General features: G+C 41.6%; 1 protein-coding gene across 5 annotated transcripts in view; it reads right to left on the reverse strand.

Annotated features, from left to right (window-relative positions):
• The window catches only part of slc2a9l2 (solute carrier family 2 member 9, like 2), a 145,007-nt gene extending 118,257 nt beyond the window's left edge, over positions 1–26,750 (reverse strand). The window contains exons 1-3 of one of the 5 annotated variants that reach the window (XM_062524337.1): positions 26,460–26,750; positions 7,375–7,445; positions 3,335–3,433 (exon numbers count right to left, since the gene is read on the reverse strand). In XM_062524337.1, the coding sequence (XP_062380321.1) occupies positions 3,335–3,433; positions 7,375–7,428 (153 nt within the window). In that variant the 5' untranslated portion in view covers positions 7,429–7,445; positions 26,460–26,750. Of the gene's footprint in view, positions 1–3,334; positions 3,434–7,374; positions 7,446–10,369; positions 10,429–10,650; positions 10,768–10,805; positions 10,843–14,248; positions 14,270–26,459 lie in introns of those variants that run through there. The other 4 variants (XM_062524338.1, XM_062524336.1, XM_062524335.1 and 1 more) reach the window with 4 other exon arrangements.
• Between the last annotated feature and the right edge of the window lie 208 nt (positions 26,751–26,958).

The raw sequence follows: 26,958 nt of genomic DNA on the forward strand, positions 1-26,958 counted from the left end.
TTTCTCTGTGTTATCAGTTCCAAATATTCAAACCATTGATTATAACATACTGACATCAATATTTATATAGAAGTATAAGTTTACTCTTTTGATATAACTCGGTCTCTGCATTTATCCCAATCTGTGAATTAGTCAACACACACAGCCCACAGTGAAGTGAAACACAGACTAAGCCAGAGCAGTGAGCTGCCTGCTCAACAGCGGCAACAGTGTTTTGATTTTGAATGGCCTGTCAACCCTTCATGTCTCTAAAATGCTAACCCGAGCTGTTTTACAGCTGCAAAGAAAATGGTTGCAACTCGCTGGAACCTCCTCATGACTTGTCTATTTGCACTTGGACCCTTTCTTTTTTTGGATGTCATCCATGTGAAGCTCTCTACAGCTCGCATAAATAGAGCATCGGAAAATACTCTGGACACTTGTCTCAACATTGCTGACGAATGCTAGGCCTGCCCTAACCCTCTCTAATTTGGTTTGTGCATGTCTGGTCCCTTATTTCTTATGTCTGTACCTCAGTGAGTGTTTATTGTTTTGTTTGTTTGTCTGTCTGTGTGTTTGTGTATGTCTGTCTCCATGTCTCCCTTGTTACCGGACAACGATGGCAATATTGTGGTGTCATGTCTCCCTTCCCTTCTTTCCCCTCCGTGTTTTAGCCCTGGGACACGCTCTTATTCTTTGTGCAAAGTGTTTCTTAGTTATTCCAATCTGCATCGTATTTGTTTCTGTCTTACAGTATATCCTTTTGCATATTGTGTTGCATAATTTGGATGTATAGGCAAATAAAAAATGTTTCTGTGTCCTTCACATAGCTAATAGGGGTAGTTGAAGTAAGTTCTCCTCTTCCAGGCCAAAGAGCTTCTATTTCTCTTTGCTTTCTCTGTGTTATCTGTTCACAAATATTCAAAGCATCATTGATTTTAACATACTGACAGGACAGGACCACTGATTATAAAAAACCCTCTCGTCAACCTGAAAGGTTGAAAGCAAGAGTTTTCCCTTCAATTGAATAGATTGGATCAATATATAAAGTACATCTAAGTGTTGGTAACATGTCCTTTTGTCCCACACAAACTTTTTAAACACAAGGCCATATACATTTTTATAACATGTTTGGAGGGGCGTACAAAAATGTTGACAATTTCACTTTGTCTGGTGCGAGCAGTTTGACGGTAGCAACTTTATCCGTGCATAGCTGCCCTTGCAGCTTGTTGGTGAATCTTCATGTGAGTGAAACCCTCCCTCTCTCCCTTGACGCATGCCATTGTAAATAAAACCTTAACCCTGATTGATCCACCATTGCCTAACTCCATTTCTTTGCCGTATTACATAATACCACCAAACGTCATGACACAACACTCACACATAATATATACCTTCTGCAATCCACCCCAAACATCCCTGAGAAGTGACATGATTAGCATTGAGGGTCAACTATTCACAAACTAGCAAATTCTCATAAAAATTGACAATTCACAATCCAAACTCCTAATTTGTCCTCAGGAAATATTTTTTTAAAACACACAGTGAGATCACTGTCAAAAGGGAAAAGTAAAATTGAGTCTATTTCCTTTCACACAAGTAGCTGAGACACCTTTGAAGCCTGCAAATGAATCAGACTGGGCGCACATCTTACATCCAAGCATAGTGTTTCAGGACTTTTTCCAATATATTTTTGGTAGAGCCAATAAAAGGGACAATGGCCCCTGCGACTTCAGAAAGAGCTGTAGGTGAGAGAGGGCCGGAATGGCCTGGCTCCCCTCTGTGCTTTGCTGTAATGAGCCTACCACACAGTGGACCAGGATCACATTCTGAGGGCGGGGAGCATGAAATTGCAGACAGCATTGCCCTTGTGTGTTGGCACTGACTGTGAGGGAAGGCAATGCTCCAGCTTGGAGATGAGGTATCGAGGGATGGAGGGATGGAGGGAGGGAGAGGGAGAGAGAGAGAGAGAGAGAGAAGGGAGAGAAAGAACGGGATGCTTAGGGACGCAGCTGCAGCCTTTTCTGTCAGGGCCCAGCTGTCCAGGAATGAGTGACTTGTTCTAGAAAACGAGTCTGTTGGGGCTTCAAGCTTCACTCAACCATGTCTCTTAGAACAGAGTGTGTGAACACGTGTGAATGTCTGCAGGTGTGTGTGTGTGAGAGAGAGAGAGATCAGTAGAAAGTTGGGGAAATTGAGAAAGGAGTAGGACAACATTAGAGGAGGGTGAGAGAGAAAGATTTAAGTAAATAATTTCAAAATCCCAGTTGCCTGTCTGTGCACTTCCGAACTCAATTAAATTCCCCACAACAAAATGGGTTGTGGGCAGACCCACTGTCCTAATTTTGGGCCCACATCAGAGTGATCAGTCATGCTTAGGGACTGGCAACACGCAAGGAAGGACTCTGTGATCCATTTCCGATGCTAACCACAGGGTGCCACTCACACTTGGGCCATTTTAATGAGCTTGGTGGAAAACCAACCATTATAAATATAGCTGCAAGCGGCGATGGCGGGCACAAGCTCCTTGGGTTCTGCAACCAGTGACATGTCATCATCCAATAATGAACTGCGTGTGTGATGTGGGGATATGAGATGATATACGGGGATCTATGAATGTTTGTCATGTGTGACTTGCATATTGACATGTTTAAATATTGCATTTGGTGTTGTTATCCATCTCATCTATGACACTACAAATCTATGATGCTACTTTGCAGCCTTCTCTACATACTGCAGACTGCAATTTATCAAATCTGACATGCATCCAGACACTGTGGTAGTTGGTCATCATGTGAAATTGGCAAAGATATTGGCTCAGGCAAGTCTTGAGATTGTATTGAATAATGAGATTGAATAATAATAACAACAATAACAATAATATTAATAATAAAAAATCTTACAGAAACAATTACAATCACAGCCTGCAACAGTGCTTGGGCCCTAAAATGTCATCTTTGAATGCAAGCTTGAAGCACAAGCGAGCCAGTGTCTAAATCAGAGGAAGTTTCAAAAACACCCCCCATCCTAACAGCCATCCAAACCGTGCAAATCTGGATTGTGTTTGGACTTCATACAGCATTGACGATCAACAGCTCCAGAGGATGACTTTTGATTGTGCAGAAGCGAATGAGAGGCTTCATTAAACAGCAATCAAAGCAGAACTAACTGAGTGACAGCACGTCGTTAAATGGGCAAACACAGAGAAGATGTGAATTCCTTTGGATCAAAACAGTGGGCATTTCACACCTGACATGTAAACACAGACAGCCCCGCCAATACCTGAGTCATGAGGAAGACCAAGGTTTGACGCAGCTGGTCTATGAAAGGGGGAGAAAACAATATTGGTACTCACATTTGAGGGGGCATTGACCACGGAGAGGTTGTAGCCGTAGAGGAAAGATGAGCCCAGTGCTCCGAAGAAGGCTGCACTTATTAGACAGAGGGTCAGGCCCTGTGGAGTGGAGAGAGACATGGCACACACTGAGAAAGAGATACAGCTAGACAGAGAAGGCAAGAGAGACATCAATATATTAAACGGTAAATAACAAGCCACATGGCTTTAATTTAGCGATGCTAACTGGATTTAATTGATGCTATGGTCAGTCAAGACTGAGATGAGAAATGGGTCTACAAGGTTGGTCAACCTAGTCGCTGCCTCTGAGATACACACCAGAGAAACGTTAACCAGATGGTGCCTGATAACCCAGTCAACAAAACAGAAAATATTAGATGTATACTAAGCTCTATATCTTCCACATCCTTCTGCTGTATGGGAGGAGGGCTGGATGCCACAAAGCAAAAATCCACACACTCTGAAGCCTCATTCTACCTGAAGTCTAAAATGCATGTTACTGTTCGGTCTCTCTCGGTCTGTCTCTCACTCTCTCCAAGAGAGAATTTATATTGCTCATGCTTTGCAGAATTGTGTCATTAAACTGTGAATCTTTAATTTTTTCAGATTTCAATTTAAAAAAAATTAGGCATAACCTGGAATACTGCCACACCAGATATACCCATTTATTACTTAAAGTGATGAAATATGAATTTTGCATAATTTGAGCATAATACTAATTTTCATAACAACTTAACACTAAATGATAAATAAACAGCTTTTACAAAGCTGATCATTTTTAGCTATGTAGAAAGTAGCATACACTTACAATTATACAACTATTTCAAGGCAAATTAACCTTTTGAAAGGAGAAATGAAGACCCATCTTTCTCTGTGCACCAGTGCTGCCTTCCTTTAATTGACTGAAAGGAGCATGAACTCACAGTATTGATCTCACAACAAGCACTAGAGGTAAACAAGCCACTTCATTAGTAGACCCTTGTGAGCATTTTATAAGCATAGCAATGCCACTGACGAGTCAAAAAGAGACGTAATTGCAGACGATTGGATTTCAGACTTGACAAATAAGCGAAAAACATTCCAGCACCATGACGGCTGGCAGCCCTCCATCACTGATGTTTGTGACTCATGGCTTTTAATGTGAGGTGACATCTGCGAGTCAAATCCATGTTAATTAATGGCAAACATCTGAATGGGGTATGAGCAATACCCAGGCCTGTCAGATGCTATTCAACAGCCTGTCGGCCCATGTATAAACAGATGCTCTTTTCACAGGCATGATTTCAAAATGGCTGCTGTGCATGCACACAGACACACACACACACAGACACACACACAGACACACACACAGACACACACACACACACACACAGTTTGCCTAAAGAACCATGCACATACAGTACACAAGCGAACGCAAGCGTAAACATTCATTCATGCATGCCAACATGACTGCTTGTTCATACTGAATTATGTCTGCAAGTGTGTACATTCCTACACCCTTTGTTATCTGCAGTAGGTGTTATCTCAAGAACACTGAAACTAATTAAAAGACATGGTCCGTCGCCACAAACTCAATCAAAGAATGTGCAATGCCACTGAAGCAGGAGGACAAGAGTCCTAGATTGGCTGGGATCTCTATCACTTTAATCACACACAGAAGACATGGCAGTGGCTGTGGTCTGCACGCTGTGTCATACACAGCACTAGTGTGACAATCAACACACCTGGAGCACACCACAGAGTGGAGAGTAGGGAGAGACGGAAAGGAAAGAAAGGGGGAATGAGACACACAGAGAAAGAGAGAGAGAGAGAGAGAGAGAGAGAGAGAGAGAGAGAGAGAGAGAGAGAGAGAGAGGGGGAGAGAAGAAAGCTGAGATAAAGGCAAGCGGAGTAGGGAAGAAATTATAATGAGACACAGTGAGCAGTGAGGTGGGCAGAGAATAGAAGTTCTACAAGGGGAACAGGCAGAGCAGACAGGAAAGACCTGAGAAGGAGAGAGAGTCGGAGAAAGAAAAGGAAGGGCGAGATGGAGAGAGAGATGGAGAGAGAGAAGGGAAAATGGTGGTGGCTTTGACTCCCTCAGGCTAAAGTTCACACGGCAGCCAAGGCTGCAGCTTCCGCTCCCTGAAAAAGGATGTATTTTTAGACTCGCAAATGAGTGTGTGATTTGAGTGACAGGGAAAGAGTGGCTTAGCCTACCAAACACATGTGGCTACGTCTGCTTTGGCAAAACAAGAGTGGGTGGAAAATGTACTGTAATGGAATGATAATTTAATTTAATTACATAATCATAAAGACCACCTTTTGCTCAAGGACCACAAACAAGAATGCAAACCATGTCCTTTGTGGTCGACTGTAAAATGTTCATTAGATTCAAATTAACTTAAAGGTCATTATCACAATGTGAATGAACATCTTTCTTTTCTGCTAACACAAAGCAAACAGCCTATGTATATTCAAGACGAGCGACAACTTCTTCTCCTTAATGATTTAAATCAAGACCGGCACAGAAAAAATCCATGTCTGGGAAATAAATAAATAAACACTTGGTGATCAAAACCTTTGACTAATTACAACTGGAAAGCTAATTGCATATTAATTGACTTGTGTTACACTCAGACACTTCTTTGAAATTGATCGTCATGGACAGGGACAGGAACCTCATTCACTGAATCGAAATTAAGTTTGCTCAAAGCACCAATGCAAATGAATCTTAAAGGCCATGTTGCTTTTTCTAGGTTGCGACGGCAATGATGGCAATGATGACATGCCTTGAACGGGATTAGATCAGGACAACAACTTGAAAGCCGCAAGCTTGCAGGTCAAATCAGGGCAAGTGTTGCAAACTAGAAAACTTGATTGAGTTTGACAGGGTGCTATTATAATCAAGACTCAGAAGGCATGAGACAAATCGACACGCATGTGTGAGTTGTGATGCGGAAATGGCACCATGTGTGCAGCGTCTTGGCTTGGGCAATCTGTGAACTTCCTGGCCGTCAGCATCCCCAGTGGAGACCAATCTAGACAGGAGAGCCGTCACTGAACATGCATGTGAATAATAACCTCCCCGGCACTTCCTATTACAATCAGAGCGCAGCTGTGCTTTATTATCTGAATACAGCTGTACTCAAATCAAACAGAGAAATCCCTGATCGACTCAACTACACACATGAGGAAAGATGCGTAAAGACCCTTAAACCCTTGTTGAAAAAAAGAAAGAAAGATAACTTGTTTGCAATTGAGACAACAATATCCTTTGACCATTTGACCCAAATCTGAAAAAAAAACCTCCCTTGACTGTACCAGACCCAGTGTCAACATACTGTAACACGGTCCAACCCACATCCATCTCATTGGGATAATGCTAGTAACACTTGACACACACATGTAGGATTACCTATATCCTGGCATGGTATCACCAGAGACCCCATAAATATGATAAGATAAGATAATGCAGAGGCTGCTGAATGTTAAGTGGGACAAGGCCAGGCATGGTGAGAGTGCAAAGCCAGTGAGTAACATGACTGCTAGGTCAGTAAACTGGATGCATCTTGGTCATACGAAGTGCACACCGTAAACTGGCCCACTTTTATTCCCCCCCACCCTCCCTCATCCCCCGCTCCCCATCCATTTCATGTGTCAAGTGCGTTCACCGCTCACCTACTACAATCACTGACCTCCTTATAAGAGCCACAGGAGGCAGTTCATTCTAGCTGCTCACATGAAGTATGGTCTGGGCACTCAGAGAGGGGGGATGTGGGCTTTACAGCAGAGTTTAGGGCTGGACCTTTTCACTTAACAAACATCTTTAACCACCGAGGGTCACTGTGTGGCAGTCATTAACATCGGCAGATACTTGTGCGCGCACACGCACAGACACACACACAAACGCACACACACACGCACACACACATACACACACGCACACACACATGCCTAAATAAGCACCTTTTGTGATGACTGCGAAGCCTTGTCATTAACATCAACAGACACTTGTATGTAACCCCCCCACACACACACACACACAAACACACACAAACCTGCTGTGATGACTGAGAAGCCTTGTTATTGTTGTCTTCTTCGATCTTGCCCATGCTTGACCTTCAATGTTCTAAAAGAGACAGACAGAGTGTGAGAGAAAGAGTGTGAGTCAGGGACAGAGAGAATGGCAAGAGATGAACACAAACAGACAGAGGGAATCATTTCAGATCAGATGTCATAGCATAGCATCACGTGAAAGAAAGCTCTCCTATAAATATATATATTTTTCAGGAAGTCCTTTGGAATGACTCAGCTGTGTGACTGCATTAGTGACTTTAATGCCTCCCCATTAACACAGAGCAGCCGTGTGAGAAAACGAGTCGAGTGATTCTAGGCTGACCTCCCTCAGACAATATTTATTTTATAACATAAAGTTTGGGCTGCCCAATGTTAAATCATCTTCCATCTTCAACAGCTGCATTGCCTCTGATGGCCTGAAAGCATAAGTGCGCCATCTTGTGGTCACAGACTGTACTCTGTGCTACAGAACCCCCACAGTCCTATACCACGGCACGGTGTGGTCTCTTAAATGTGTGGTGTGAGGATGACAATCCCTACCAAATTGCTGATAGTCAGCCAAGTCAAGTACTGGTCATTCTGGAAGCAAACTCTAAACTTTACAGTCAGTAAAAATGTGTCTACCAAACATTTAACAGCCTTACCTTAAACTACATACTCCATCTAATATCACTTCAATTCTATCATGCTGTAAGTGTATACTGGGTAACGCTCAGTGTGCATAGGATAAGTATCAGGTCTAGTCAGGTACCACATAGACTCAACCTTTGGTGTTGCATAACTGGGCTTTTTACGATGCTTATTTGTTTAATTGATTATTTGTGTGAAACACAATATAAAGTCTTAAATTCAAGCTGCCGCGACATTAATGGTCTTACTGTGTCTACAGAGAAGTAGGCCTACAGCTAAAATGTAGGTCAAACATGAGCAACAATCAGCACTATCTCAGCATAGCTAACTTGTGTTTCCCAAGTTGCAGATAAGCTCTGCACTTATCTTGAACTCACGACAATAATACCTGCCAAACCACAACACAATCAACCACTGGCAGAGGCTGTGACCTGCATCCCTTTAACTGTGTATCTGATGACCGTAAAGCATGGCAGCACCATCATGTGGCCAATCCATTTGATGCTCTCTACCACAGGCCTATATGGCTCTCATCAAAGCTCTTTTTTGTTTTGTTCTGCTTTTTAATATTAAATAGCAAAGCCTTAGGAAAAGTGTGCACATCCTAGGTGAAGGAGAAAAATCTGTCAAGAAATGCTTCCGCACACTTCCCGATTATTTCCTTTCTTGAGTTTTCCATGCATGACCAAGTAAAAACACAAAAGGGGCAAGAATCAAGGGTCTTTCTTTTTTTTTTTTTCAAAAAGTATTTTAGCACACACACAAACACACACAAGCACACACACACACACACACACACACACACACACACTCAAGTGACTCATCCTACAAGGTGTTTTGGGTGGCATGAATGAGCATATTGGATTAGCCCGTCCTCACTCTTTGCTGAGCACACAACTGCGTTGACAGACAAGCACTTCTTATAAGTTTGCCGACAGTAATCCCGGGAAGAAAACTAATCTGCAATTACAACATCAGGCAGCGCAAGGCTACAGCTGCACCACAGGCTCTCCGCAGAGGACAATTTACACTTTACACTGATCCCTCAGACTGACAGTTTTATCCAAAGAGGCTCGTGACATAACGTGAGACGGACAAAAAGCCAAGTGAGCATCAGAGCCCAGTGGAGAGGGACGTAGAAGCATGGCGATTTTTTTCAATTTTTTAAAAAACAAACTTGACATACAGTATAAGTGCATTAGGAAAGTGCAGAGTCAGACATGGGCTGGCTGGATGTGGGGATCATATAGTCTGAGTTGATGACAGGCTCTCCAGAGCGTATAGCATGGACTCTGGCAAGAAACTGGCCCTGACCAGGTCCCGACTCGGAGCCAGCGGCTCCATTACAGTGACTGATGTCTGACACCTTCTCCTAATGGCCACATCTCAGCTCTATAGGCTGCTTCTATGAGTCACAGGGTGTTGCACTTCCACAAAAACAACCTGCTGACTCAGTCGTCAGCAGCACAGCTTTTAGACTTCCTCCGACCGCCGCATCATCCTCTGGGCCTCATGGCCTCTTCAAACACTTATGCTTCACTTCACTGTCCCTATAAATGTTCAATGCCGTCTGGCCCATTAAACAAGCACATATACTGTTTGTTTACTTCCACCATGATGTGATATTTATGATCATCTAGGAGGTGAATGTTTGATTATTGTATCACTCCAAAATAATTGTGGTCTTTATCACATAATCATTCTGCTCCTGCCATTCCAGTGAAGCACTGAGCAATGGCACTTACCCTCTAATGAAAAAAGCACAGTAGCAAGCCTATCACCTAAAAATGTATAAACTAAGCAGTAGCCACAAATGGCTTTTTCCTACACTGCATTTCTCAGATAATATTCTAAAACCAATCCAGCACCTCCTGATATACACTGTATACACAGATACAGTACATGCACAAATTAGTATCACAATGGAGGTAAATGCTGGTGGCTTTTCATGTTCTTTGTATGGGACCTTTGCAAGCAAATTAGGAAGTAGTCAACGTTAGCTTCTCTAAATACATTAACCTCTAATACACACACACACACACACACACACACACACAGGACCAGACACATTCTTACTAGCTTTATGGCCATATACCGACACCGATTCTGAGCCAAGTCTACTCAAACAACAGAAGTGTACAGAACTACTGTGCACACATACTGTACACACACACACACACACACACACATAACTGAGTGCTGTCAAATATTTAGTTTTTGACCAATCTCACAAGCAAATCCACCCACGGCCATTGAGTGCTATATCAAATACATTCAGCGGCAGCTATCGACGCCTTGGCTGTGAAGCAACCACGCTCACATTTACCAACCAAGCAACACACTTACCTTCACTGAGATCCTCAAGCTGTCTCAGGTCAGGAAATGAGCCTGCAATACAGGCAACCCTTATATGGGTTTCAGAAAGACTCTGATAAATGATTAACGCATGAAAATTGCATAACTCTGGACTGTTAGGCTACACCACAGACACACACACACACACACACACACACACACACACACACACACACACACACACACACGGCACCCCCAGTAAATTTGAGAATAGGCCTACAGTGATATTAAATAACAAATGTATTCTGAAAAGTGCAAAAACATAATAATACCTTGAAATGCCTACATTTGCCAATAAAAAAAAGCTAGTGTTCTCTTGTGACATTCCAAACGGTTGGAAAATACAAATTGTGAGATCTTTACAGATTCCCTCCAGATAATACAGATTCCCAGGTCATCTCTTGCGCATTGTCTCTTTATAGCTCACCCCACTGGTGTTCTATGGAGGTCAGATCAGGAGACAGACTTATGGCGGGGAAATCACGTCCGTTGTATTTTTTCACATTGGATTCATTATGCCACTAAATCGCCAAAAGAGGATTTGTTACGCCTCTTTACCAGGGGGTGCCAGTAAAACACACACACACACACACACACAATCACAATCACAATCTCTCTCTCCCTCTCACCACCCACACCCACACCCTAACAATGACCCACAGTAATGGCAAGAGCTACATTATGTGCATAAAATAGTGTGTACATGATGTGGGTTTGGTTCCCCTTTGTGCACCTCTGGTGCTGATCACAGAGACAATGATCTACAGGTCCCTTGTGCAAATATGAGGTATTGCAACAGTCCTGAGTGCATTTTCTGTGTGTTTCTGTATTTCCAAGAGGCCTACTTTAACTTTTTACTTGTTTCCATTTTGTCAGCAGAGTGACTGTAAGAATGAATGAAATTAAAAGTAAATGAAGAGTGTTTATGCTAACATTCAGAAAGATGGATGTAATGTAGGTAAAAGTATATAAATAAGAGTGTGCTTGCATATGTGTCTGCATGTGTGTGTGAATGTGAGCCTGACAGAGAGACCTTTCCGGATATTGATAACCACATCCTTAGAAAATACTAATACAAACCATAGAGTGAGGAACAAACACTGAATTTCTACCATCAAGTTCTTTGAGACAATCATTCATGACCATAAGTTGGCACCAGTTTTACTGAAAATGTCCTGTTTGGTCTATCGAGAAATATATCTGCTTTTGTTTTGTTTTGCCATCTAACACCGTGTCCTAACCGGATCCAAGCGAGCGACTGTCAATATTGTATGTCTACACTGAATCCGTTGAATATGCCATTGTGTTGTGTCACGGGATTCCATATTTCTCATTCAGAATAGTAGAGCAATGCGAGCGACAAAAAGAAAATAGAAACGGGGCGTCCGACAAAAGTTCTCTTACACCTTGTCCTAACCGAACGCGATGCGAGCGAACATTAGCGATAAAATCCATTTAATTCCATTGTTTTCAATTGGAGTGTCCAGACTCAAGCGACGCGAGCAGCGCGACGTTTTTAAGAGAACTTTTGTCGGACGCCCCGTTTCTATTTTCTTTTTGTCGCTCGCATTGCTCTACTATTCTGAATGAGAAATATGGAATCCCGTGACGCAACACAATGGCATATTTAACGGATTCAGTGTAGACAGACAATATTGACAGTCGCTCGCTTGGATCCGGTTAGGACACGGTGTTAAAAACGTCGCGCTGCTCGCGTCGCTTCAGTCTGGACACTCCAATTGAAAACAATGGAATTAAATGGATTTTATCGCTAATGTTCGCTCGCATCGCGTTCGGTTAGGACAAGGTGTAACACCGTGTCCTAATTGTAAGCGACTGCGCGACTGTCGGATAGTTTGTGTCCACATTGTATGCGTTAACATTCTTTAATGAACCTTTGTTACGTCGTGAAGAAGTTAATGTCAAGGCGGCGCGACGCGACTAAAATAGAAACGGACAGCGCGACAAAAGAGGGTTGAAGAAGTCGCGTAGCAAAGCAACTTGTCGCGTTCGGTCGCATCGCATTCAGTCAGGACATTCCAATTGAAAATACAGGGATGGCATTGATTTTGTTGCACGCATTCGGTCGTGTCGCTTGCAGTTAGGACACGGTGTAAGTTGAAACATGTCAATAAATGATTGCAATGACATGAAAAAGATGCATAGCCATACAATGAAAATAGGAATTTGAATACTCAATACATGCATAATGTAGACTATCACCAGACCAAGCTCAACCTTTTGAGACTGAGCATTAGGGGAAGTCTGCACTGCATTTCTACTGCAGACGAGGTATGATCAATGGGCATAGTTCAAATGACTCTGTATGCTTAGAGAGTCCTTCAATCAATCAGACCAATGATCCGGGTGTGTCAGGTCAGGTGCTAAGCCAGTTTGTGATTGGTCCCTGCAAATTTGTATTTGGATGTAGGAGAGATAAATGTGCAGGTTTCGAGCCTGGGCTGCAGGGCGAAATCCAGTCGCCAGCCAATCGAGCTGGGTTTACTCAGCCTCATCCAAAATACGAACACTCCTAAGCAGAACTGCGTTTGGTCTGATTACTCGCTCCTGTCTCTTGTGTTGTGTTTACAAATCTAAATCACCAATTATTTAGATAATTTGACACTAGGTTATGTTTGGGTCATGCTTAGATAATATCCATCACAACATTACATATCCATTCTATATACCGGTAGTGTTAATATAACTTCAATTGACAACAATCGCATTGACAACTCATCCAGGAGGTCACAAAAAAACTAACATCTAGAGAACTGCAGGCTTTGCATGCCTTAGTTAAGGTGAGTGTTCATGATTCCACAATAAGAAAGACTGGGCATAAATGGCATCCATGGGAGAGTTGCAAGATGAAACGCGCTGACCAAATAGAACACAAAAGCTTGTCTCACATTTGCCAAAAAAAAAAAAAAAAAAAACATCTTGACCCCCAAGACTTTTGGGATAATATTCTGTGTATACTGTTGAGTGAAAATTGGAACTTTTTGGAAGACATGGGTGTCATCATATTTGGCATAAAGCTGACACAGCATACAATAAGAGCATCATGCCAGCAGCCACAAGTGGTGGTGCTGGTGTGGTGATATGCTGCTGCTTTACTGCTTTAGGGCCTTGGCAACCAATTTAAGGTTTTGGATTGGCTTAGTCAAAGTCCTGACCCATTGATATACTGTGGTGGCATGACCTTAAACAGGCAACCAATATGGCAGAATGAAAACAATTCTGCAAAGAAAGAGGGCCCAAATTCCTCTGCAACGATGTAAGCGACTTGCCTGAAAAAACTGATTGCTATTGTTGCCGCCAAGGGTGGCTCAACCAGCTACTAGATTTAGGAGGGGCGATATAGGTTGTGAATAATTCATTAAATTAAAAAAATAATAATTATAAAAGCTGCATTTTATACTTGTACTGTATACATACAGCATAGATGTAGTGAGTCCCTACCCAGAAAACCAGCCATGCAACCGACCAAGGGCAGCGTCACACCAGATCTGGCAAGAATCATGAAACATTACCTTGTCAGTAGTTAATCCTTCTCATCCACAACAAAAGCATTTGCACTGTGTGCAAGGGGGTATACGGAGCGAGAAGTTAGCCAATAGCAGAGTAACACATAAATATATCACTACTCTAGAGGGAGCTCTACAGTAGCCAAAAATACCTAAACCTGCATAGTGTACCTTTGATATACTTTACAGAGAAGAACAACCTCTCCACGAGATGAAAACAAAACAAAAAAACAGAGAAATATTGAGTACACTATGTGGAAACACTGGGTATACTATCTACTACAAGCCACAGTGGGTTTTACATACTGTACTAACAAGGGCAAAACGGGTCTTTAGCTTTTACCTCCACTGGATGTTGACCTCTTTGTAAACCGTGAGGAAAATTCCTGGCAAGTTGATCTCCTTAATCCACTTTTATCTTTCTTCTTTTCTCTCCCTCTGGTCTGGAATGCATGAGTATATGTGAGAATGTGGGAAAAGAGAATGTTCCTTTTCATGCTATGTACAGTACTTTTAGACTTTCCCTGTTATTATTTACTTGTCTACTAAAAGCCATACATACAGCTGACACTTGGAATTAATTGTGTTGTGATTTACTTGACCAAGAAGAACATGATTAGTTGGACTTCTGTGGCAACTGTGCATGAAATACAAATAGGATGGAGTACATTTTAGAGCATATTACATCACAGGTAGCCTATGCCGGCCTGGTGCACACAGATCTTCTCAATAGTAATTGAGAGTGGGTCTGGAAATGGTGAATTGAGTAACCATTTCCAGCAGGGGCGTAACTAGCAGTGAAATGAAAGTTAAAGTGGTGAATTAAACTCATCAATATCATAGATGAAGGTTTTACAGTTTTTTACAATCACTTTGCTACTATTTTCAGAACCTTGATGTCATTTTTCACAACTCTAGACACAAAACTCACAACCAATGATCAAAATGCACATTTTTCAAAACTCTAATCCTTTTCTCAATTGCTTGGATACAATACACATACAACTTAGATCATTTGTTCATTCAACAAAACTCACCTGTTCAATATGATACAACTTAACATCAAAGTACTACTATTTCAAAAGGCAATTCACACATTACATTTCAAATGAGCGTCTATTCATTTCCTTACAATGAGCTAACTATCAATTGATACAACTGCTCAAAATGATAAGTAACTGTTGCATTACTCTTATGCATGTTGTATGGAAACACGAAACAGACACACAATCTTCCATGTTTACTGCAAATCATGAAAGTTTCAAGATACTGTAACGAGATTCACTGTCACCAATTAGCGTGGAGCATGAACCAATTAGACTACAATATCCATGGATGTAGCCTAATATTTTATATCTTTATATAAAAAAATATATATATTTTTTATATTTTATATTTTCATCAGGCTGTCTTTTCTTTTCTATTTCATAGCTAATTATGTTTTACTTTAATTCAAATAAACCTATGTTGTGATTGTACTGTAGTGTTTTGAATCAATACATTACAAACTTTGATCAATGATTCCACTGTGTCTGTAGTATTCTCTCTACTACTGCAGTACTTGTACAGAGATGTGTTTACTGTACTGTTCCTGTAGTACCATAATGAAACCTGTATCACCTATTTTGTTCTACAATATCTAATGATTGTACGAACAACGACACAATGAAACTATCGGTTGCTTGTGTGCGGGTGATCTATAGTTATGTTTCAGTGGTATTTCACAGTAAATTTGTTTTTTGAACCAATGATTGTGCAATTGCAAGATTTCTTTGAAGATGTGAATGTACAATCCAATGTTTTGAACATTAGAGGGCCTGTGTTACAAGTGATAACCGTTTTGAGTTTTGTGTCTAGAGTTTTGAAAAATGACATCAAGGTTCTGAAAATAGTAGCAAAGTGATTGTAAAAAACTGTAAATGCAGTCGTGTACTCAACTCCAAAGAAATATGAATACACCTCCGTGCCGCATTAGTATTTGCATACACCTCCGTGCCGCATTGTATTTGCATGCCCATGTTTTAGAGACATTGGAAATGGGACCTGCAGAGCAAATCCCAAATTTACCAAAGTGTGTGTGTGTGTGTGTGTGTGTGTGTGTGTATGCTTTCATGTGTGTGTGTGTGTGTGTGTGTGTGTGTGTGTGTGTGTATGCTTTCATATATATGTGTGTGTGTGTGTGTGTGTGTGTGTGTGTGTGTGTGTGTATGCTTTCATATGTGTGTGTGTGTGTGTGTGTGTGTGTCAATAGTAAAAAGGTCAAATTGGATCAAAATTGACATTAAAACAAAACACAAACACAAAAAAAAACGGTTCTGTCGAGATGCTGCAATCAACAGCCAGGGATGGGCAGTATCTCAGATACGTGTATTTACAGTTTTTGCTAGTTGCTTGAACACATTTAGCAAAGCTTCGCTCACTGTCCCAAAACTACACACAAGCAAACATAACACAACACTAAGAAATATACCTTTCACATCTATGTCAAATTGAAACTATCAGTACCTAAACTCTGCTATCAAAACCTAACAATCCTTTGTCAAAATATAACTCTGGTGACAAAATGAAACAAACTTGCATCAAATGCATACACTTTCAGATCAGGAGGAACACATACTCTACTTTATATAAAACACTTTGCTTGAATACATTTCGCAAAACTTTGTGCTCTTTGTGCCAAACTCTACACACCAGTACAACATGACGCAACACTGGGGAATATACCATTCACATCCCCATTTACAATGGCTAAACTGAGGGCTTTTTGTAGCTGGCTGATTGGTGTTCAGTTTTGGGAGTTAGTGCCTTCAATTTGAGAGGTTGCAATTACCCAATGTGTTTTGTATTTTGGATACATGTGTTTAACAAATGGTACTCTGAGATTTTATTTTTGAACGAAGTGTCTTATGTATGACAGAGAGTAGTATGCAGAACCAATTGTGTCGCATAAAGGAATACGTGTGTTGTAGAATTGCAACTTGAGTGCAAAGCAGCACTTTTGTTTAAGGTATAGGTATTTAGGGCCCGAGCACCGAGGTGCGGCCACTGAAGTGGCTGCACTGTAGGTGCAAGGCCCTATTGTTTTTGCTCAGATTAAATTTCTTCTGGGCCACGTTTTGCCTTTTTTCACCAACTTGGCATGCTCTAAAACTTTTGAAATTTGGTAGCTATGTGTGGAATTGGTAATGCTACTCAGCGACAGAGCTCTGGCCTTGGGCGTGGCTCAGGGACTCTATAGCGCCACCTAGCGCATTGTCTCTTGTGGTTGACATTTACATGCATGGAAATGAACCATATTTGGTAGGCATGTGTGTTGTATTAATCTGAACAAGTTTCACATTTAAACTACATAGTGAATCTTAGAGGAATTTGAGTTATGATTATGATTATGATTTTTGCACATCATGTATTTTGAAACACTTCTCCCAGACGGTTTATCGAAATCATGTCATACAAGTACTAAAATGATCTTGAGGGGTTGCTCAAGAGGAATTGCGACCAGATTTTTGAATTTTTGAAGTATATTGAAATGGCGAAGGTTTGAATTATGATGTCTTATTTAGAAACAGGAAGTTGGTGTCATAGGCAGAAAAAAGGTTTTAAATTGGATGTAATTTGGCAGCTACATGTGGAATTGCTTCTGCTAGTCAGAGACAAAGCTCTGGCCTAAGGTGTGGCTTTGGGACTCTCTAGTGCCACCTTGCAGCACGTTATCTGTTGTGATTGACACAAACATTCACGAAAATGAACCAAATTTGGTGGACTTGTGTGTTATTGCTATCAATAGTCAGAGACAGAGCTTTGGCCTAGGGTGTGGCTTAGGGACTCTATAGCACCACCCAGTGCATTGTCTGTTGTGGTTGACACATACATTCACGAAAATTAATCAAATGTGGTGGGCATGTGTGTTATTGCTATAGTTATTCAGAGACAGAGCTCTGGCCTCGGGTGTGGTTTAGGGACTCCATAGCGCCACCTGCACTAATGCACCTGACGCTGCGGGTGGAAGCATAAGTTCTTCCGCAAATTGTGTAGACTATGCGTGCAACTTTACCAAACCGTATTCATGGGTTTCATCAGGTCCCTCTCCACAGGTGTACTAATCAAGCACTATGTAGTCTGGATTGATAATCAAGGTGCTTGATTTTATACACCTGTGGAAAGGGACCTGATGAAACCCATGAATAGAAGTAAACGAATTATCCTTGGCCCACTCTTGTGCGCACTCAATGGACACCCGCCCCTCTACATGCACATTTAATCCAAACAAAACATTCACAATCGTGAGCGCAATGACGCACAGAAGACGACTTGCTGAATTATTGTTAAATACGGTTAGCATCATTAGTAGGCTATGCTGCAGTGCACACATCTGAATAAAACTCTGCATTCAAGTTGACTGACTATCTCAATACCAATGTTTTTCAACTCCAAAATTTAAAGGGCCTGTCCCAAAGAGAAAAAGTATGAGCTTACCTTGAAACTTAAACACACATGGGGACACTGAACAGTCCAACCAGCTAGAGTATGTTAAACTAGCCAACTATGCTACTTTGTTTACAATATTTTGAGGCTTCAATATCAGAAATGTCAGTATACAGAATGTATAAATAATTACGTGTGTGTGTGTGTGTGTGTGTGTGTGTGTGTGTGTGTGCTTTACATCTTGTTAAAAAATCATTAAATAAATAAATTCACATTATGTGAAAGCAAAGTGATAAAAAGTCAGACATGAGGCGACCACCACACATTGCCTTCTAATCTGTGGGAAACACTGTTATTACTCTTTAGAAAGATAATCATTGTCTTTTTTTGAATACCTTAACTTAAATGGTTGCAACTAAATCTTATTCTTCAAATGCCTGCCATCCAATTTCACATATCCTGACAACATGACACCTTATGATTGTAGGTCAATTTGTAACCTGTCAAAGACAAAGATTAGCAGCAAAACTTGATATAAAAAGAAATACTAAATGCTACATGTACCATATTGTAGTGTGTTGGACTACTGCTGCCACCTATTGGCCTTTCCTGGGGTCCAACATCACAAACAAGGCCTGTGTTGTGTGCAAACACTCCAAAAAGTAAACCGGTTTCCCATCGATCGACCAACATAGTGTCGTATAGAGTCGCATGCACGAGTCTAAAAAAGTTCAGGCTCAGGATTTTTTTTCGCTTTAATCCCTGGACAGTACTGTACAATGTACAATAAGACAACAATACAACAGTGACAAGAACAGTACATAAAGATAAAGCGCAGTAATGACAACATGCATAGACACTGGAAGAGTGTAGTCACTACACACACATAAATCACGACTACTCACAAATCACATACTTCAGAGTTACTGCTATGCATTAACACAAAATGAACTAAGGATTTTGAGCAAGAACTGGCTTTTGCAGGTAATCCATGTTTTGCTATTTTTACAAATTGTTTTGAGAAATGCACTTACTGTTTTGCAAATCTTGAGGATGATTCAAGAAATGTACCAAAGTGACAGAGATAAACTGTAATTCAGATCCAGCGCAGAACTGAACAAGGGAATCATAAAGTTATATCTTGAAGTTCATATAACTTGATATGCCTAAACATCTTCAACCTTCAAGTATGCAGCTAATCAGGAAATAGAGTTAGGGGACGCTACAAGGCTGGTTATTCAGGCTGATAAGGCTGGTAACACACCCAATGTTCCACTTAATTTCAGTTGAACTGCCTGAAGCTTTTTGGATACAGGCCAAGACCATCATAAGTAAGTCTTTGAACGAAAAACAAAAGACCTATGGCTTAACTATTGCTGAGCCCTGTCCATCGAACACAGATATTAGCCAATAACCGCGGCATGTAGACATCTTCCACCTTTTTATTTGCCTTATTCACGCAGCAGCCATGTGTAAACGAAAGGGAGGCTATGGGGTACACTAACTATCATTAACACACTGTCAGCAATTACTGGCAGATGCATAGAACACAACAATGAAATGGTTTGCGGACCCCATAACCAAGTTTTGGTTTACAATGATCACAGCGTGAATAAGGTGAATAGAGATGATTATATAGAGAAGTTGAAAACAATGGCAAAACAATATGCATATCAATGCAACACTAATACATATGTTTGCTTACAGTCTTGTATGATCTCTCTGTAAATTAGGCCTATGTTCAATTCAGTTCCTTCCTCCAGATTCTGTGGATTTCTGACTGCACAAAATCATTTACTGACATAACCTAGACATGGGCATCAACACAAGGCACGTGCTGCTTTGTTAGATTCCGAAATGTCATGGGTCCGCACCGCAGGTGCTCGGGCCCGCCATCGCCGCTTGCGGCTATATTTGTGTTTGAGATATGGCAACAAAACTTCAAGTTATGTTACTTTAGTTTAAGCATGGGTCTATATAGTGTTCAAGCAATGGGCAAAAACTGTATTTTGTCATTTGTATTTCATTTTATTGAAGAAAAGGGCTTTTGTTTGAAAATACATTACAGGTTCAAAACCATACATAGAGCCTACATCACGCCTCATAAGAAATTCCAGATGAAGTTACAAGCTACGACTACAACTGTCATATATGTAACAATGCTTTTACCTGGAACGTTTTTACACATGTTTTGGGATTGTCCAGTTATCTCTAAGTTCTGGTATATGTAAACTCAGTTTTAATGGCCTTGCTCACAGTTTTTCTCAAATGCTAACACACAAAAGCCAATCCTCTAAACCAAATGACCAGTTGTCTAAACACATTTACTAAATCTAGCCACAATTTTTCAATACCATAAACACATTTCACATGAAGACACAATTCTCAAAACACAATCCTCCGTTCTCATAAATCTAAGCACATTTTTCCTTGCTAAAACACATGTTGCAAAACATATTCTCAAATGAAAGCTCATGTGATGCAGAATGCTTGCCACAGTCAGCAATAACTGAACACAATGAACACACCTGGCGTCATTCATTACACACAACGACTCAAAAATGAAGACACTTGTTGCTAATGCGCACAGTGACTGTGATGTGTGTGTGTGTGTGTGTGTGTGTGGTGTGAACTAAGAAAATCAAAGAATTTCACACCCTGATCACGTTTTCAAGAGTACTGTTGTGAGCAATAGATTCTGGTTTTTGCATTGAGTTGTGTTACAGTAGTGTACTTGGAGAATTTGTTGTACTCTTCATATGAAACTCACAACTCTAAATGAAGAGCTCTTTTCCAAAACGCTATAAATCCATTTTATAGACATTACTGTACTGTAACAAATCATGTTACTGTATTTACAGTAATTGTGTTTATCAGGTAATAAAAATGCAGTTGTTTTGTATATATGAAAATTCATTAGTAAAATGGTGGATATAGCGTTTTGGAAAAGAACTCTTCAAATGCCTAATCCTCTGCAGAGATCTAAGAAGATCCGTTACTCTATGCATTGCCAGTTATGAAACAAAGAACCTTCTCACAAATTGAGCATTGTGTTTTCAATTGTTTTGCTGTAGTGTGTAATGATGTGTATAGTGTTTACATTTTTGAAAGCTTCGAGCTGCAGCTCTTTTGGTGTGAAAGTTTGAGTTTTGAAGTGAGAAGGTGTGGTTGTGCTTATGTAGCTTTAGAAAAGGGTATTTTGTTTAGACATTGGGGAACATGGAGGAAACGTTTGTGAAATGTGTTTTAGCATTTGAGAAAAACTGTAACATTATCTATGTTCCTAATACTGTAGGTGCATTTGTGTAGTTTAAAAACACTGCCAAACATTTTTGGTAAAACAAATGGCATACTTTTGGTGATATGATGACATCATAAATATGCACAGACTTGTTGTGATCATAATATTGAGATTCAGCAAAGATGAGTACACACCCAACTCCCTCTCATGCTAACATCAAATTCCTTCAAGGACACGACGGGACCGGTTATGTGATTGCCCTGTGGCATTTTCAATTGCCAAATCTGGGCAAGCATTTCTGATGGTCTCCACTTTGTACCGCTTGGCAAGTTTGGTTGTGAGTAAATCTTTAATAGGATCTGTTGACTGTTTGCACAGATGCTTGTGCCCAAAAAGTTAGGACAAAGGTCCCAAAGTGAGGACACACATGGAATCGGGGTAATATTAGTGGGGATGGAATAATATTCCAAAAGAAAGTGTGAGGTAAGTCTCTTTATACTCAAAAATGATACAAAATAGATATTTTGATCTTAATGCAAGATTAATAAGACTTGTCATCACTTGGAACAATCATGCAGGGGCTGGTGGGCGGGCACTGGTGCCAGGAAGCACAACAACATGCGCCTCTCCTACAGGAGCACCTAATGTTTTCATTCAAACAGCGTCTATGTCACATCACCTTTATACTATTATACTGGGCTGTTTCTAAACTTCGAGTCACAGCGTTTCGTGCATGTCTCGCACTCTTCCGAGCAACTGTGACATTCAGGGTCTGATTCCTGGGTCTCATGGCATCAGCCTTGGTAGTCATACCACTCTGGCTTTCCAGCGACGGGTAGCATCACTGAGATTGAACCTCTCATCGCCGCATCACCATCTCAGCAGCTTGCAGGGCTCCGGCCATGGAAACGCTCACAGAGGGAACCCCTATGAGCGCTGTCCTACACAGGAAAGTGGTGATGACGGATGCCTCGATGAGTGGCTGGGGAGCTACAGTACTCATCATGAGGGCAGGTCGATAAACGGGCTGTAGGACGAACACATGCGATCTGGTCATGCCGGTCTAGCTCAGATTCAGCGTTTTCTGCCCGTCCAGAGAAGACATCATGTCCTGGTCAGAACAGACAACACAACGGTGGTGGCTTATGTCAACATGCATGGGGGACTGAGGTCTCTTCACACGTTGGCAGTGAGTGCACACAGACTGATTTTATGGAGTAGCACACGGCTGCTGTTGCTGAAAGCCATGCACGTCCCCGGTGTATTGAATTTGGGAGCGGATATCTTATCCAGGGGCAATCTGCGCCATGGAGACTGGAAATTCCACAGTGATGTAGTGGACAGTGATGTAGTGGCTCAAATCTGGCTGTGAACCGGTCGGGTGAAAGTGGACTTACAATAAGTGGACTCACTTCCAGGGAAAATGCGCAATGTCCAATGTTGTTTTCCCTGCGCAATCGGCACGCGTCGTTAGGGACAGATGTATTGGCACACCAGTGGCCACACGTTCTGCTCTGCCCTCCCTCTGTTGGAACCGATCACTCCAACAGTCTCGCCAGGGTGCGGGAAAGGGGCCTCTCACATATGCTCATACAGTAGCCCCACGCTGGCCAGCGGAACCCTGGCTTGCGGAAATCATCCCGTTACTCCACTCCCCGCCGTGACGCCCCCAGCGGATTTATGAGCTCATTCCACCTAAGGAATGTCAACTGTTTTTGCAGGGCTTCCCCATAGAGGATGTATGCTTGGCAGCATGTTGGGCAAACCCGACAACAGGTCAGGATGTCACAGCCCCGACTTTAGCGCACTCCGTGTTAGGCACTGGGACGTCAGGGAGTGGAGCACACTGATTCATTGATGCGCATCGCCCAAGTCTGTCTGGCTATCCAGGAGTCACAATATCCCATAGTGAGATACCGAACAGATGCTTTATAGAGAACTTAAGGTTAACCCCGGTTCCCAGATAGCATGAGTGAGGTATCTCACCAGAGCACCCGGGTGGCGATAAGAGGTTGGTCAGCTAGACTGTCATTGCGCCATGGATTATAAGGAAGAAAGAAGTACCTCCTCCACATTGCATACATCAGTTGTCCAACCAGTAGTGGCTGGTGTAATGAAACATGGCTTCTGGGGAACCCGCGACAGGGCATGTCCCATAGTGAGATACCTCACTTATGCTATCAGAGAAGCGCGGTTACGTGAGTAACCTATAAAGTATTTTGATACAAAATACGAGGCCATTTTCTTCAATAAAATAAAATACAAATGACATACTATTTTGTGTTTGAGATACTTATTTTAAATACATGTATCAGAAATATTGCCCATCCTTGGCTATAGGGTTGCAATGATTAGTAAACAACGTTGGTTATGAAAATTTGTTGACACAGAATTTTAATTGTCGACATGTCGTATGTGTGTGAATGATGGCTCAGCGGGGTGAAAATCAGAGTGAAGTGGTAGTGAGGTCAAATCTTTCAAACTTGTGGAAACATTTTAGTGAAATAAAGCAACAAAGCAAGTTGAATTCAGACTCCATGGGTGCCTCTCATTTGGTGTTTTATACACCCTCCCTTCCTTCCTCGATCCTCGTCCTCACTGATCTACTGTAGATAAAGAATGATGGGGCGGCAACAATGGGAAAGTCTAGTTAGTTATAGATCAGTGGGAACGCCCCTCGAGGATCAAGCATCGAGGATCGAGGAGAGATGTTGAGAGGCACCCCTTGAAGCAGAGCTGTCATTTGACGGCTGCACAACCGTGATGCATAGCATCGCAAAATGCAAGCACCCTGGAGCCGTGATCTAACATTACAGAAATAGGCGTATTTTCCAGTCATATTTTTCTCTTTAGATTCCTTGTCAGAACCCTTATTGGAACAGATTAAAACTTTTAGCACTTTCAACTACAAAAATACAGTATTTTATTTTAATACATGGTGTGGCTAATAGGTATTTTGCAGTTTATTTTGACACACATAAAATTAGGGGTTTTGATATTTTACTTTAAAATACTGTACTGTACTTGCCCATCATGCCAACAGCTAGATTAGCATAGCAGCTACAGTGCTACACTCTGGGGGCATCTTTCAACATCATGAGTGTGGCACTGTAGCTGCCAGGCTACTCTGTTGGCTGCAGCAACTTGAGCTAGGTAGGCCTAGCACCGATTGTTTTCATTTTTGTCTGCTTTGTTTTGGGTTTTTTGTTGTTGTTTTTTTCTCATACTGACAGTACTCAGTGACTTTGAGAAACAGATCTATGTGAAAAATGGCCAGAGTTTTCCTTTAAGGCATCAGGAGGGGGATTTGCCAACAGGCATACATAGGCCAAATACACAGCTATGAACCAGCTAGCTACCATTTTCACCAATTCATCTACATACAAGCTATTTGCTGCACACAGCGCAGATGCACAACTGACTTTGTTTGGGCAAGACACTTAGTATAAGTATAAGTATACTTTTTTGATCCCGTGAGGGAAATTCAGTCTCTGCATTTAACACAATTTAACAGAATTAGTGAACACACACAGCACACAGTGAGGTGAATCACACACTAACCCAGAGCAGTGAGCTTCCTGCCCAACCAGCAGCGCTCGGGGAGCAGTGAGGGGTTAGGTGCCTTGCTCAAGGGCACTTCAGCCATGGACTGGTCGGGTATCGAACCTGCAACCCTCCGGTTACAAGCTCAAAACCCTAACCAGTGCCACGCCCACGGTGCCACGCCCACGGTGCAAGCCCACGGTGCAAGCCCACCCTGACTTCTGTGTGTGTGTGTGTGTGTGTGTGCCCACGGTGCAAGCCCACCCTGACTTCTGTGTGTGTGTGTGTGTGTGTGTGTGTGTGTGTGTGTGTGTGTGTGTGTGTGTGTGTGTAAGTGAGAGAGAGAGAGAGTTTGCCTTGGGTGCACATGTGATAATAGATAACATTTTAACAACAACAATGTGTGACCTCTTCTGTCCTCTGAGCAAACGCTTAACAAACAAATGGTTTATCTAGCTCTGACTCACTGGCACAAGCAACATTTAGTGAGTTTATTACATTTTAGTTTATGATTCACCAGCAAGTGAAGGCTACACTGTTTTAAAAAGGGTTTTGAGGTGCTATATAGAACCATGCTGACTTTAAAGAGCCCTTTGGGATTCCTGTAAAGACGTATTAGAAGACGGGTGCGCACATCCAAAAATCTGTTTCAACAGGTGTCAGACAAAAACATGTCAAAGAGAGAAGAGGATGGTCTGCACACTGTAATGGCTCCAAAAAGACTTCATTTATTTACTGAAGAGGCAACTTTTCAATCAGATCTTCATCAGGCCTGATGGACTTCATGTAAAGAACCATTTTGGGGTGCCATTTATGAAACATGTAATAGAACCACTTTTTGTGTATATATACTGTATACACCTTCCATGATATGTGCACTGTGACATGTGAAAGTCAACATACACTTTTTTACAACGATATTTGTCCCTTAAAAAAATGCTGCGACAAAACAGGGTACTGTAGCGCGTCACCTCGTGCGCCCTCACTAGTGTTTATGTCAATGCATTTGAACGATTTCAAAACACCGGAATGTGTGAATCCCTGTGATACAAGGGGCACTGTTGACATCCAGAGGGGGGAGGGGGGGGGGGGGGGGGGGGGGGGGCACTGATAGGACATAGATTAGCAATTCAGAAGTTATCATATAATAAGGTGCCATCTAAATCGGTGAAGGCGGTCAGTTTTCCAGTGTTCCTTAAACGTCTTTACTAACGCAACAACTTGCGTGTGAAAGGTGCTATACAAACATAACGTATTATTACTAAGATAACCATTTGAGTGCGTGTTAGGCCTAAGACTAGCTATACAGTACATCGCACAAAGAAATGCAAACTGGTAAACTCACCGTGCCTCTCTGTCCATGAATGACTACTTGAATCTCTTTAACTCAAACCAAGTGATTTACTTAGGCTACTTGACCGCATTCCCACCATCATCACATGAGGCACATTTAGGAGAATTCCGTTTAAATGACAGGGGAATTGCTGCCAATTGATTCAGAAGAAGTTCCCCTCTACACAATAACTTTGTCTAAGTAGGCTATCGTGTGGAAAACATTAACCTAATTGATACAAATCGAAGACAACGATCGGCTATTTGTAAAGAGTCAATTGTAAATTGAAGAAAATGGTGGTGTTATTTTCTCGACTTCTCTTTTCTTTTCTCATCGAATTATCTTTCACATTGGGCTACTTGCAGTGTGCATGTAATTTCTTGAGCGTGTGCCACCCCCTAGAGGTAGGTTAGTATAAAATCTACTCGCTGGCGAACAAGTGTGGTTCTTTGAAAACTTACTCAGGTATCCTGACAACACCCCCCTACACCGACCGTACTTCAAAGACAAA

Source organism: Sardina pilchardus, chromosome 21 (genome assembly GCF_963854185.1).
Source record: "Sardina pilchardus chromosome 21, fSarPil1.1, whole genome shotgun sequence".
In the NCBI taxonomy this organism is placed as follows: Eukaryota; Metazoa; Chordata; class Actinopteri; order Clupeiformes; family Clupeidae; genus Sardina; species Sardina pilchardus.